General features: G+C 37.3%; 1 protein-coding gene across 2 annotated transcripts in view; it reads right to left on the bottom strand.

Moving 5' to 3' along the window:
• Nucleotides 1–5,090: 5,090 nt before the first annotated feature.
• The window catches only part of GPR155 (G protein-coupled receptor 155), a 41,972-nt gene continuing 32,388 nt past the window's right edge, over nt 5,091–14,674 (bottom strand). The window contains exons 14-17 of one of the 2 annotated variants that reach the window (XM_045852903.1): nt 14,511–14,606; nt 12,221–12,285; nt 10,617–10,754; nt 5,091–7,403 (exon numbers count right to left, since the gene is read on the bottom strand). In XM_045852903.1, the coding sequence (XP_045708859.1) occupies nt 7,151–7,403; nt 10,617–10,754; nt 12,221–12,285; nt 14,511–14,606 (552 nt within the window). In that variant the 3' untranslated portion in view covers nt 5,091–7,150. Of the gene's footprint in view, nt 7,404–7,427; nt 7,955–10,616; nt 10,755–12,220; nt 12,286–14,510; nt 14,607–14,674 lie in introns of those variants that run through there. The other variant, XM_045852999.1, reaches the window with a different exon arrangement.

Below are 14,674 nucleotides of genomic sequence, written 5' to 3'. Positions count from 1 at the left end.
TCTGCCTGCATGTTTTTGTGTGGACATAGGTTTTCAACCCATTTGGGTAAATATACCCAGGAACATGAGTGCTAAGTGGTATGGTAAAAGCATGTGTAGTTTTGTAAGAAACTGCCAAACTCTCTTCTAAAGTGACCACCATTTTGCATTCCATCAGTAATGAAATGCAATGAGAGTTCCTGTTGCTCCACATCCTTGCCAGCCTTTGGAGCTGTCAGTGTTTTGGAGTTTGGCCATTCTCATAGGTGTGTAAAACAATCTCATTGTTTTAATTTGCATTTACCTGATGATATGAGGAGAATATCTTTTGATATGTTTATTTGCCATCTGTATAATTATTAAGATCTTCTTTCATTTTTAAAATCAGGTTGTTCATTTTCTTATTGTTGAGTCTGAAACTCTTTTTTATAGGGTCATTGAGATAAGTCCAAATTCTTGAGGACTATCAGCAACATCCTACTGATCTGCCCCCATCTTATTACACATTCACCATTTTAAAATTATTTTTCAATTACAGTTCACATACAGTATTATATTAGTTTCAGGTGTACACCCCAGTGATTAGAAATTATATAACTTATTAAGTGATCATCCCAATAAATCTCATACCCATCTGACATTATACATAGTTATTAGAATATTATTGACTATACAGTGTAACCTCAGTTCTTGAATTTAATTCATTCCAGAAAACTGAGAAGCGATTTGTTTGAAAACCAAATCTCCTTTGTTGCCTGGGAGACATGCAACTGATCATAAATGTATCAGCATGAAAGGTGGTTGGGTAGAGAATTGAGACTCAAAGTTTTGCTAGACAGCAGACATTTTTGCCATGAACAACTTGGTTGAGAACCAAATTGTTCGAGAACCAAGACATTCAAGAACTGAGGTTTGACTGTATTCTGTATGCTGTATTTTACATCCCCATATATATTTTGTAACAATCAATTTGTATTTCTAAGTCCCTTCACCATTTTCACTCATCCCCAACCCCTTTCCAGCTGGTGACCATCAAAATGTTCTGTGTGTCTGTGCATCTGTCTCTGTTCTGCTTGTTTATTTTGTTTTTTAGATTCAATTATTGATAGGTACATATTTTTGCCATTTTATTGTTCATATTCTTTATATTTTTTTCTTTTTCTTAAGACCCTTTAACATTTCATGTAATATTGGTTTGGTGGTGATAAACTCCTTTAGTTTTCCTTGTCCATCTGTCCTTTGATTCTAAATGATAGCTTTGCTGGGTAGAATAATCTTGGTTATAGGTCCCTGCTTTTCATAATTTTTAATATTTCTCACTAGTCCCTTGTGGCCTGCAAAGTTTGTTGATAAATCAGCTGATAGTCTTATGGGAGCTCCCTTGTAGGTAACTAATTGCTTTTCTCTTGCTGCTTTTAAGATTCTTTGTCTTTAACCTTTGGCATTTTAATTATGATGTGTCTTGGTGTGGGCCTCTTTTAGTTTATCTTGTTTGTGACTCCTTGTGTTTCTTCAACTTGTATGTCTGTTTCCTTCACCAGGTTAGGAAAGTTTGCTGTTGTAATTTTTTCGAATAGGTTTTCAATTTCTTGCTCTACCTCTTCTGCTTCTGGCACTCCATGATAAGAATGCTGTGCTACACTTGGAGTTGTCCAGGGGCACCTTTCTCTATCCTCATTTTTTTTTAATTCTTTTTCCTTCTTGCTGTTCTTATTGGGTGTTTTTTACTTCCTTATATTCCAAATCACTGAATTCTTGACTTCATCTACTCTACTATTGATTCCCTGTAAATTATTTTTCATTTCAGTTAGTGTATTCTTCATTTCTGACTGGTTCTGAATGGTTTCTATGTCCTTTTTTTATGCTTCCTATCTCTTAGTGAAGTTCTCACTAAGTTCATTGAGCATCCTTGTAACCAGTGTTTTGAGCTCTGCATCTGACAGATTGCTTGTCTCCATTTTGTTTAGTTCTTTTTCTGGAGTTTTGTTCTGTTCTTTCACTTGGGCCATGTTTCTTTGTTTCCTCATTTTGTCAGCCTCCCTGTGATTGTTTCTATGTATTAGGTTGAGCTGCTATGTCTCTTGGGCTTGATAGAGTGGCCTTATGTAGTAAGGGTTCTGAAGGGTCCAGTGGAACAGCCTCTGGCCCCCAATCACCTGAATTGGGCACTCCAGGTGTGGCCTCCATGTGGGCTGTGTGCACCCTCCTGTTGGAGTTGAGCCTTGGTTGCTGTTGGGACCTCAGTGGGAGGGATTTACCTCCAGGTCAATTGGCTGCAAGGACTGGCTGCAACCAATGACCACTGTAGAAGATCAGTTATGTAGCAGCTTACCCCACAGAGCAGGACTTACTTTGGCAGGGCTCTGGTGTCTGCTGAGCCACCCCCTCAACACACACACACTTGAGTGTGTTGCTTGTGGAGGTGGTTGGGTGGTGCTTAGATATGGTCTGAAGCTATTCACTGGGTGTGCTGGCTCTAGGACCCCCCGGGAGATTCAGAGCAAGGTCAGCCACTGCCTCTGTTCAGCCCAGGGCCACCATGAGCTACAAAGTGATCTGCAGATACCTGCTACTTATGTTGGGTTTAGAGGTGCCAAGGGGAGGTCAACCTGCGAATCAAGGCCAGCTGCTGCTGGGTTTGGGACAGCTTAGAGAAAGGTATGGGGCATGCCAATGCCAGATGCTGCTTATATGAGAGATTTTAGGAAAGTCTGAAGCATGAGCCAAGACAGCCCAGTCATTATGTAAAAGCCACTGGAAACAACTTGGGCCTGCAAGTTGGTTGGGTGTGGTCTCAGGGAATCACCAGGGTGGGGCAAACAATGTGAGTCAGTTTGATGGGAGACTCAGATATGGTGCCCACCTGCCACCTCTGACTTGGGTGAGGAGTCTCAGAAAAGGAACTTTATGGCCAGCACTTTTGTCTGGCATAAAGCTGCCCCCCGCCTCCACCCCAGCTCTCTCCCTGATGCCAGACAGTTCCCCCCTTTGTGTCCCTGGTGCCTTCTGAGCTGCTGCCCCAGTACTGGAACTTGGAGTGAGTCTAAGTCTGTGCATGGGCCCTTTAAGAGGAACCACCTGGAACTCCAAAAGCCCTCCATCTGAATCAGCCACAATCCATGCTGATTTTTACAGCCCAAAGTTATTGGGACTTCTCTTCCTGACACTGGAATCTGGGCTGGGCAACCTGGTGTCATGCTGAGACCCCTCGCCCCTCAGGGGTACCTCTACAGTAGAGATATCCCTCCTGGTTTTTATCTCCCACACATGGTCGTGGGACTAGCCTGTTCAGCATCTCTATCCCTCCCATCAGTCTCGATGTGGCTTTAAATTCCTAGTCGTAGTACCTCCTTTCAGGTAGATTTTAGGCAGTTCTGAATGATGGTTGTTCTGTAATTCAGTTGTAGTTTTCATGTGGTTGTGGGAGAATTCAAGTACCATATTTACCTGTGTTGCTATCCTAACCGGAAGCCACCATTGTGTTGTTCTGTTTTTTTTTTGTTTTGTTTTAAATATCTACTAACTGCTTTTCAATCCCTCGAATGTGCACTGTTTCTTCGTGTCTGTCCTCTCTGCTTATACCACTCATTTCACTTGCTCATTTTTGTATAAGTAGATCTTTCATCCTTTACAATTTTCCTGAAATATCACTTCCTCAGGGAAGTTTGCCCCACACCATGAGGTCAAGTTTCTGGTTACGTATACTCCGCCACATGTGGTCCTGATCACAAGTATAATTAATTATGTTTACCATCTGTCTTTCACAGTAGAATAGAAGCTCTGTGAGGATAGGAACCATAGCTTCTTTGTTGTGTGCTCAGTTGTGTGCTGTTGTGTCTGCACAAGCTCAATAAACATTTTGTTCAATGGACATTCGAGTACTGATGGGGAGAATTTTCACAGTTCTCTATCTGTAAAGTTAAGAAAGGTAGGCAATCAATCTGTACAACCTGGTAACCTTTGGTAAGTCTCAGGTCAACACATTGCCTTTTTCCATGTTCAAAGTGGGAATAAGAACTCCACAAACAAAAATAAGGGTTATTATATTAAACAGTTTAGGAAACTTTCACTGTATAAATTCAGTATGATATTTGGGCTTTTAGTCCTTGTGTGAGCAGTTAATGCTTTGTGGTACATTTTAGAAAATTTATAATTTTCTTAAATTTCATGTATTTCTTAAAAGTAAAATAAGTAGTGGCTGAAATTAAGCTTTTGGAAAAAAGTTTGAAAGAAATTATTATTTCTTTAATAATCTAATAAACTATTTTAGAGAAAGCTACTTTGATCTTTGATAAAAACATTAATATATTAATCTCCAACCAAAAATTTTGTCACAGAAATAATTATGCAGTTTAGAACTTTGGAAATTTAGTGCCTACTTATAAAATGTGCCAAAAACAGGTTCTACAGAATGAATGTTTTCTCTTTTTAATTAATTAAGGCTTTTATCATACCACTTGTAGAAATTTACCATCCTACCTTTTCCTGAAGGATGGTGGTAACATTTCTGATCCTGAACTATGTTTCAACCGTCTTTCATCACTTGACTGCCTATGTTCAGTGGTCTAAAGTAATACCACATTTCACATGATACGAGATACGAAGGGATAAACCCTAAGAGCTGTATTACTGCTGCATGGAAAACATTAAATAATAGTTTTATATTTTTCTAGCTTTTAGAAACTTACTGATCATTAATTAGTATTTGTAAAATTCCAAGCACACTTCACCTTATTCTAAAAATATTGAAGTTTAAGCAGAAGCTACTCACTGAGAACAAAGAACAATTGATCAAGCTGAAGATCAGTACAAAAGTAGTAGATTTTTTTCAAAATTGTATCAGATAATTTTCCCAGCTCTGACCCTGCATATTAGAAATTATGAAATATGTGGAAAGGACTCTACTGTTACATTAAGTCATTAATGAAAACTGTTTACTGAATGCATAATTGATTAAGACTCTGCCTGTGCACAGATCCCACAGGCTCACAAAGAAGAGAACAATTTCAGGACATCCACTTAAGAAAACACTGAGAACTTACAGAAAAGAATTTTCTCTGATGGCTTCTGTACTACTCAGATTACTCAAAAAAAAAAAGATTTTGGCAATGTGATTTAAAATAGGTATTTTATTGAGAAACTTGCTTTGTCAGTGAGAGAGAAGTTACAAATATTTTCATTTAATAAAATTAGCATATCCTTAATCCTAAAAACATCTCTTAAAAGCCTTCATTTTCAGAAACTGCAGATCATTCCAACTCAGGGTTTTCTTTTAATATCTCCCATGAAAAAAGATGCTGATTCCCTTCGTGCAAATAACAGAACATGTATAATATGACTTGTTCACAAACACAATAAATTCTCCACTGGAGTCTGAGTTGCCTGCATGCATGTGAGTTGATATCTCTATTGCTGTGGCTATGAAGGTCTCCTGGCACAGCAATGAGGTTTTATGCTGTTGCCTGAGCACTCTGAGAGTTACACTGTGGTCATATTTAAGAAAAAAAGAGTTCTGCAGCAAAACAGTTCTGCTGAAAAACATCGCAATTCTCTAATCATAACTTAAAATTGGTACAGGTTAATACTACATATTGACTAAAGTATATTTTACAGGCATACCTTGTTTTGTTTTGTTTTTTTTGAGCTTTGCTTTATTGCACTTCACAGATACTGCAGTGTTTACAAACTGAAGGTAAGACCCTCCACCAGTAAAAAGGTTACGACTCACTGAAGGCTCAGCTGGCGGTTAACATTTTATAGCAATAAAGTATGTTTTCATGAAGGTATGTGCATTGTTTTTCAGACATAATTCTATTGCACACCTATTAGACTATAGTGTAGGATAAACATAACTTTTATATGCACTGGGAAACCAAAACTTTATGTGACTCTGTATTGCGATATTTGCTTTATTATGTGGTCTGGAACCGAACCCGCAGGATCTCCAGGCTGTGCCTGTATGTATTAAGTACATTAGGCTTTCATGCCTAATGGAAAATTACATATTAAATGATTTAACCCTATAAATTATTTTCTAAATGACTTTTATATGAGACACTAAAAGTATGAGATAAATATTTAAAACATGTTTTAAATAAGTTAAACGAAAACTGACACCTAGTAAGTAGAGACTCAGAGATCTTGGGGATCTCTCTTTAATTTACTGAAGAACAGAAATCTTATCTGAGGGCAACATTTAGTAATTTTCAAGTTAATTGATTTTTATACATGGACACAAGAAAGACTAAGTTCTACATGTAAAAATAGGATGTTAGGCTTAGGACTTTACAATCTTGGCTTGAAATATATAATTTTTTCTTTTTTTTAACTGAGAGGAATAAGGTAAAGTGGTTGTCCTGCACCATGATGCTTCTGTGCAAACATCAGAAATGATACGTCACATGGCAATAATTTTGTTGATAAAATTTAAACAAATCTGCTCAAATTACTATTTTTAGCACAAAAGTTAAAGATTAGACAATACTTCTGTTGATGGATTTTGTACATGATAAAGTTTATGGAAGTTCTTATTCCTCTCCTAATGGTACAGATTAGTCCTCTGGATAGAAAAGCCAGAAAAGATGAACCTTAAAAAAAACCATATTTCCAGTTATTAATGATTACTATTTGTCAAGGAAATGGGAAAATGTAATAACAAGGCCTCTTATTAGAATCAGTAAAATTCTTTTTTAGGAAGTGCTATCAATTGGTAAACAGTTGTCGTAATTTAAGGTCCATTTTCTTCCAGCAATAAAGCCGCCAAATTTGGCAATTTAAAGGAGTAGTAAATTGGATGTTGATTTTGAATTACAGCAAACAGCTGCAGGAGGCAATGTTTTAAAATGTTGGCATAATTGGTTTTAAATAATTATTTAACAATTAGTAACTATTACATTCATTCAGAACTTTAAATTTTGATGTGTTCTGTTTTTCTTTTTCCTAAGTCAGTTTCCTGTGGGTTTTACATATACACAAAATCACAGAATGTCAGCATGGGATAGGAGTGCATCTCATTACATTTTACAGAGGAGGCACCTGAGGGTCAGAGAGGTCGTGATTCACCCAAGGTTACTCACTAAAGTAACAGATCTGGGGCTAGAATATGACTTCATGTGGGTTTCTCTCCTTCATAATTTACGTCTTAGGGGATAGGGATGGATGCTCAATTTCTTTATCTTTCCTGCTGGGGAGTGGTTGCATTAATAGCAGGAGGACTCTGCTCAGGACTCTTCTGAAGAAATCTGTAAAACAAGTACTCATCCCGAAATTCGTAGTCGTTGGTGATGTGTTGGATGACTCCCCCTTGCACCAGTCTATCTCCATATATCACAGCTTCCCCACGGTCAGAGGCAAGGCCAACTTCAATTAGCCAGTTCACCAGGTCACAGCCACAGAAGGTCCCGGCAGAAGTCTTTGCACCACACCTGTATGTCAAAGGAAGGATTCACCCATATGGTCTGTAAACCTGGTATCAGCAGTGCATGATAGAGGACAAGCACGGAAAAATAGGAGATAGGAAAAAACAGCGTGATAGTTAAAAGTGCAGGAATGAAACTGCTGAATATAAAGGGTTTACCTCACCAGACCCTAGAAAGACCCACTGGAGGAGAAGAAAAATATGCCAGTAATGCTTGTGAAGACAGAAATGCTTAAGCCAAAAACAAAAGACAAAAAAACCTCAGATGATGTAAATTCACCTACAAAGAAATATTCTTTTTATAGTGGATGTCTTTTTATGATCAGATGCATTCTGTAGACAGCTGAATATTACATATTTTGAAAGTTATACTCAAAGTTAAAATAAGTAATTTATCTCAGGAATGTTTAATATTTTTACAAGCTCTTAAGAAGGACAATTTTAAGTAAGTTTCTCAAATCAAGCTTTATATTTTCTGCTTATCACAGTGTCCATGAACAGCCTTTCTTCTTGTCAGCAGCAGCCAAGACATCTCCCCTAGGATCCGTTAGCAATTTGCTGCATTAGGAAGCAAGGGAAGAATAAGCAAGACCTCTTTTGTTACAAATCTAAGATTTTGAAAATGTACTTTATGATTCTACTTCTTGATTATTAAAATTTTCTTCCTAATACAAATGTAAGGTGCCTTAGGTATCAACAAATAAACAAGGGAAAGAGAAATGTAAACAAAAAACAAATGAATTCTGTATATTTTCATACAAATACACAATGGCTTCATGAATCTGTTCAGAAGCATCAGTCAAGCTGTAAAACCCAAAGTGCCTGAGTGCCTGACACTGGGAAACAGTGGGTGGAAATCAAGATAAAATGAGAAATAAGTGACAAAAATTTTAAGACATTTAACCACAAATGAACATACATATTTTCATATGTATGAAAATAGATATTAGAAAAGAGGTCAACATACATGAAAATTTTCTTGAAGCACATAAAATTACAATATTTCAACATCATTATTTTATTTAAGGAGTAAGATATCTTAATTTACGCTTTGCCACTAAAAACATCACTTTCAACAGAAGCCTGAATATTACAACCTAAGTTTGAGCCTTCTTCCTGCTTGCTGATTTTTAACGTATAGCCCATCATCATCTATCTGACACCAAGGGAATAATATTTGCTTCCCAAAGACTAATCAAGCAGCTCCAACCACAACTTGCGGAACTGTGCAGAGCAGCACCGAGACTGCCATTGCGCAGGCTGCGGAGCAGAACCACCACCAGCCCGGGCCCAGTCAGCTCCCTGGGATCCCACCCGGGACCCAGGAAGCCCGCCAGCCCTGCAAATGGCAAGAGCTATGCTTCCTGAGAGTCAGCAATCACAGTGGGCCTGGCAGAGTTAACCTGGCGTTCCCTTTTTTAATTTTAAAAAGCAAGTTTTTGAAATAATCATGTTGGTCCCTTTAAAGGTAGGAAACTAACTTTTCTTCACAGTTTACCATTTCCAGAAACTGAACTGGAATAACCCCAAGACCCAGATGTTTTAAAAAAAGAAGAAAACTAAGGTTTGGAAAATTGAACTCGCCCAGTGTCACACAGCGGGTGAGCTGAGCTCTAGTGTCACTCCCCGCACAGTGAGTCCTCGTTCCACCAGCTACACCGGGCTGCCTTCGAGCACTAATGAAATGGTCCTTGTGTCAGTACTCAATGGTATTTTCACAAACTTTTAAATTTTCATAGGCATAAGAGCATTGGTTTTTTTTAAAGATGTTTTCTTTTTTCTTTTACAACTGAAAATATTGGTAACAGTTGTTTTTGGTTTCCTGCTGCATACTCCATTATCTTGAGTATTAGAAGAAAAAATGTGATGTCACAGACTGAAGATTAGGACTTGAGGTGAAAAATAAGCAGAATTAATTTTTTTCAGTTTTAAATATAAGTTCATTAAAAGTAAGCACTACAAGTAGATAGTTACTCCATTACACTAGCCCCATTTCAAGAGCTCAAGAGCTACAAGTGGTCACACTACTGGAAAGCACAGGTCACAGTCAAGAGTGGTTTTTATTGTCCTCTACATGCTAACTGTGCTGCAAATGGTAAAAAATTGTTTTATGTGCTGAGGAAGACACAGAATTCTGAAATTAGATGAGAATAAAAACTGTTTCGTTGACTTGTTTCCTACTTTCCTCTTAATTTTGCTGTGAACCTAAAACTTTTTTAAAAAGTAAAGCTTTCTGATTTTTTAATTTTTACTTTTCAATTACAGTGTAGATTCAGTATTACTCTGTGTTAGTTTCAGGTGTGGAGCATGGTGGTTAGACAGTCATGTACTTCACAAAGTGAGCCCCCTGATACTTCAGTACCCACTTAGCACCAGGTATAGTTACATTACTGAGTGTACTCGTATTCCCTACGCTGTCCTTCACATCCTGTGACTAATTTGTAACTACCAATTTGTATTTCATAATAATCCTTCCACCTTTTTCATCCAGTCCCCCAGTACCCCTTTCTGCTGGCAACCCTCAGTCTGCAACTATGAGTCTATTTCTGTTTTGTTTGTTTATTTTGTCCTTTAGAGTCCACATACAAGTGAAATCGTATATGGTATTTGTCTTCTCTGTCTGACTTATTTCACCCTCTAGGTGCATCCATGCTGTTGCAAATGGTAAGATTTCATTCTCTGTTACAGCCGAGTAATATTCTACTGTTTATATGTAGCACCTTTTTTATCTACTCATCTATTCATGGGCACTTGGGCTGCTTCCATATCTTGGCTATTGTAAATAACAAGCAGCAGAATTAGTGAAGAGGCAGAAGTTTCATTTTCTTGACAATGTCATCAGTAATATGAAACAACATACCACTAGGAGATGGGGACCAGAAAACCACTCCTATACTCAATGTATCTCAGAGTTTCCGAGAGACACTAGGAGTCACCATGAAGTGAATGTTAATATTCAAGTATATTTTGGTTCCTTCTAAAGTTTTCACATTTTATATGAAAATCGGAAGTTACATGACATTTAAAAATATAAAAAACAAGTGGTGATGGCTCTTATAAATGTGCTGTTTCTTAAAATACAAACTGACCCATTGCTATTTTAACTTTTACATGTATATTTAATATTAAAAAATCATGTAGTTAGTCACAACTATATTACTTAACCTGTTACAAACCAAAATTATCATCTAAAATAGAATTATCTGGAACTTATACTTACCTCCTTTCTTTGACAATATTTCGGATACAGAGGTCACGGTGATAATGGATAAATTGTTGACAGGTCATTTTTATTTCCTCAGGAACAGGAGAATCCCTGTTTTCTGCTGTTTCTTTATTGTTCCATAGCAATCCAAGTCTGAAAGTCAAAATTTAAGGAGACTGTTTTTAAGGAATGAAAAGCACTGAGAGAGCCCTTCCTGCTTATTACTCCATCACCATGCTGTTCCAAAGCTGTCAGTTACCAAAGCTGTCATCTATAACACCCAGACGTTATTAGTGTCTGAAGCAGAAGCATACTTAGCCTGCATTTGGTTTCCTATTCAAAGCAGGCTAGGGTGGAGGGAGGGTGGGTAGGGTGGGGTATTTTATAAAATTGTTCTGGACATTTTATAGAACACCCTCCATACATGTATGACCCATTTCGGTTTCTATCGTAAATGAGATTCCTTATTCGACATTCTACTGTTTGAAATGCAAAAGAAACTTAGAAAGATCAATTATTTTACTTAATCATTTTCCAACTGCAGTACCAAGAGACATATAATGGGATCTGGAATTCAGAACAATTCTGTTTCTGCCAGCCCAGACAATAAGTCACTTGACAGTTTTTAAAAGAGATCTTATTTATTTATTTACTTTTAGAGACAGAAGGGAAGGGAGAGAAACAATGTGCAAGAGAAACATCTATCAGTTGCCTCTTGCACACCCCCCAACCACAACCCAGGCATGTGCCCTGACCAGGGAATGAACCAGCAACCTTTTGGTTCAGGGGCCGGTGCTCAAACCACTGTACCACACCAGCCAGGGCAATTTGTCAACTATTTTAATTTATCAACATTATGAAGCTGGTAACTAAGTTCAGTGACTTTCCTATTATGCTTTTCCTCTCCAATAAAAGGATTATGACCCTAACAACTGTATCTTAATAATGATGAAAAAGAAGGAGAAGTAAGAATAGTTACCATTTACTGGTCACTTTTTGTATCAATTAGTAGGAGAAATTCCATTAGCACTTCTAGTTTCTACTAATTTTGACTTTGAAAACAAATGAAGAAGTACAAAGCTTTGTAACCCTTCTATCCTACCTTTTTCTCCCTCACTCAAATTGTAGTATTCCCACTTCATTATTTTTCATAAAGAAATTCCTGAGCTGAATTCAAAGTTAATGCATTAGCTTCACCAAGCTAAGGAAAACCCAAAAATTTATAAAGAAAATGAGTTTTCTATAAATTGTCAGATTGATAAAGAAATCTGGTTGTCAAAGGAGAAAGATAATCAAATAGAGACCTTTGGGGGCACATCACCTATTTCATTTCTAAATAAATTTTCAAGTTTCATTTTACTTTGTGTAGTTAATGGCACAGATAGAAGCCAGCATCCATCATTTCTTATTAAAATGCAAATTACAATGTCGGACTGATAACAGTTCTTCTCATATCTTTTCTGCAATTATTTACAACAAATATGTGAATCAACACATAACCTTTTTGTGGTATTAAGTTTGCCCTTTCTGTGGTCTCCCAGCAGTTTCTTACTAAAGATTTAAAAATGGCTTTCTCATTACTATTACAGATATAGATTTATTTTTTCAAATAAATTTACCTTCTTTTGAAAGGTCGGATGATTAAATGTTTGTCCAATCCAAAGATGCCAAAGGAAATAAATCCCTATGGAAGAAAAAAAGTTAAGAGTTTATGAACAGAAAAATAAAATTTCAAGACAGAAATATGGAAGCCACCAAATTTAGTGCTTGGGGAAGCAAACCTGTGTGATCAGAGCAACATTTTAAGTGGAACACACAGGCAGACTTCTATATACAATCCAGTGCCTGGAGGCAGGTATGACATTCGGCTGCCTCTTCCCAGTCATCCGTCCTACTAATTATGATGGGTGATATCAACCAGTGCTGAGCAGCCATGTGTGTGTGCTAGGTTACTGAAGAAAATGAAAACCAAAAATGTTCAGGCTATATATCTTTGTTTTTCCCTTTTTCAAAAAAAAAAATATTTCACAATGTGCTTAAGTATTTACTTAAGCACAATGTGAAATATTTCTGTTAAAACTTCAGAAATTACAGAATTTAAAAATGCTGTAGTATCTGAATATAATGTAGCAACTGAACAAAATGTATGTGAAATGAAACTGGCTAGTGCTTAAGGAAAGTGCTTGAAAGGGGTGATGCGGCAGACTGGCACCAGATATCACTAGTCACAGATCAGGACGGAGAGGGAGACAGGAAGTCGCGAACTGCCATCTGTCAGGCACAGTGGGATGAGGCTCTAAGGGCGCGGGAGTGCGGGGTAGGAGGTGGGATGGCGAATGCAATGTATTACATGAAGGACATACCTTTCTTTACCTGGAACTAGAAATAACCAAAAGGAAATCATCTGACTAGACACCTCAATACCTCCCCAAGAGAAAAACGTGGTGTGAGTGTGTGTGGGAGGGGTAGGAGTGAGGGTTGTGGTATATCTCCCTCCTTTGAAGCACTTGAGCCATAGCTGTGGAGGCAGCATTTCAAATGCAACATCCCTGGTATTCGCTTTTGTTTGTAAAGCTTTCTCAGTCTCTGTCCTGGGAAAGCTCAGCTTGGAGTGGGCTTTCAAAATGCAAAATGCTGTGCCTTGGCCAGTGTGGCTCAGTTGAAGCTGACCTTCATCCCATGAACAACCTTTGATGTTTCTCTCTCCCCCTCCCCCTCTCTCTAAAATCAATAAGCATGTCCTCAGGCAAAGATAAAAAATGCAAAATGTTAAGTGAAATTATGATTTTTCAACCTAGTATTCTGTCGTTCTTGAGTTCAAAATCTCACCTTAAACAGTATCCCCAAATGAGGGGGGCGTCAAGGAGCCCTAGGGACACACATGTGTGTCTGTAATAAACTGATTAAGGTCACTTGTCTACCTGGACATGGCCAGTTTGGCTCCCATGATTATGGCAAAACAAACTCAAAATATTTCAAAAAAATAATTTTTAGGGAAAAACTTGTGGGAGCATCTGATAAATGTTCACTAACTCATATGGCCAATTATTTTAGATTTAATAGGCAAACCCAGTCATTTCAAACAGTACTTTTTCAACCTGATACTCAAGCAGGGGACAACTACTCTCTAATTAAAGAGTAAGGGATTGAATATAGAATCAAATTTCAAAATTTGTACATAAAAACGTTTTCCCAATATGTAAAATACCCTTTATCCTTAAATAGCCATTTTAATAGTGAGATAAAGATAACAGCACTATTGTATATTAGTTCTCCATAGACTTTTGGTTTCTAATTTTTAAACTAGGGATGACAATGTCTACTTTGCCAGTACTGTGATATTTAATGAGATGGTTCATGAAAAATGCCTAACAATGGGTAGTACAGTGCATCCTCACAAGGAATGATGAGTAACTACTATACCTGGCCAAAATTTACTTATACACCGATTTATAATTTTTAGAAAATATTTAAGTACCTATTGTTCAAGAAATATTAAAACTTTTATCAAAATGTAAGTGAAAGAGTGTAAACCAATTTAAGTGACTAAACTAACTAAAGGCTCAGAAAAGATATATCATTTTCCCAAAGTGACTTAGTAAGACCACAACAAAGTTTAAAAAGTGCTTGGAACATCTTGTCATGGCTTACATTATCATTATCTTAAAACCAAAGCAAAAAAAAAAAAACTATTTCTGACTATAACACTCAGTGTGCATTCTGATGACTTGAACCAATATAATAATTCATTTCTGCTCGGAGACAGGCAGCAGCTGTCAGCTGTCACACGTACCAGCAGCTGGCAAACAAACTGAACCCTTTTGATTTAAAGGAAAACAACATCCGCACTCGTCCTAGTCAACCCATCCAGGCAAACAAACCCCCTCAGAGTTCTCAGTAAATAAATACCTGGCCAAAGTTAAACACGGCACAGAAAAACTGTAACTCAACATACAGTCTCCCAGGCTCTTGGTTAAATAGCCACCATAAACAACTGGAAAGATTCTGCAATGGAAGGAGAAAATAGTATTTTTAAATGAAATAAGCTAATCATTTCTCTCCCTAACAGAACA

Source organism: Phyllostomus hastatus, unplaced genomic scaffold (assembly GCF_019186645.2).
Source record: "Phyllostomus hastatus isolate PE091 unplaced genomic scaffold, TTU_PhHast_1.1 phas_contig_1, whole genome shotgun sequence".
In the NCBI taxonomy this organism is placed as follows: Eukaryota; Metazoa; Chordata; class Mammalia; order Chiroptera; family Phyllostomidae; genus Phyllostomus; species Phyllostomus hastatus.
This window is presented reverse-complemented; position numbering and strand designations above follow the sequence as displayed.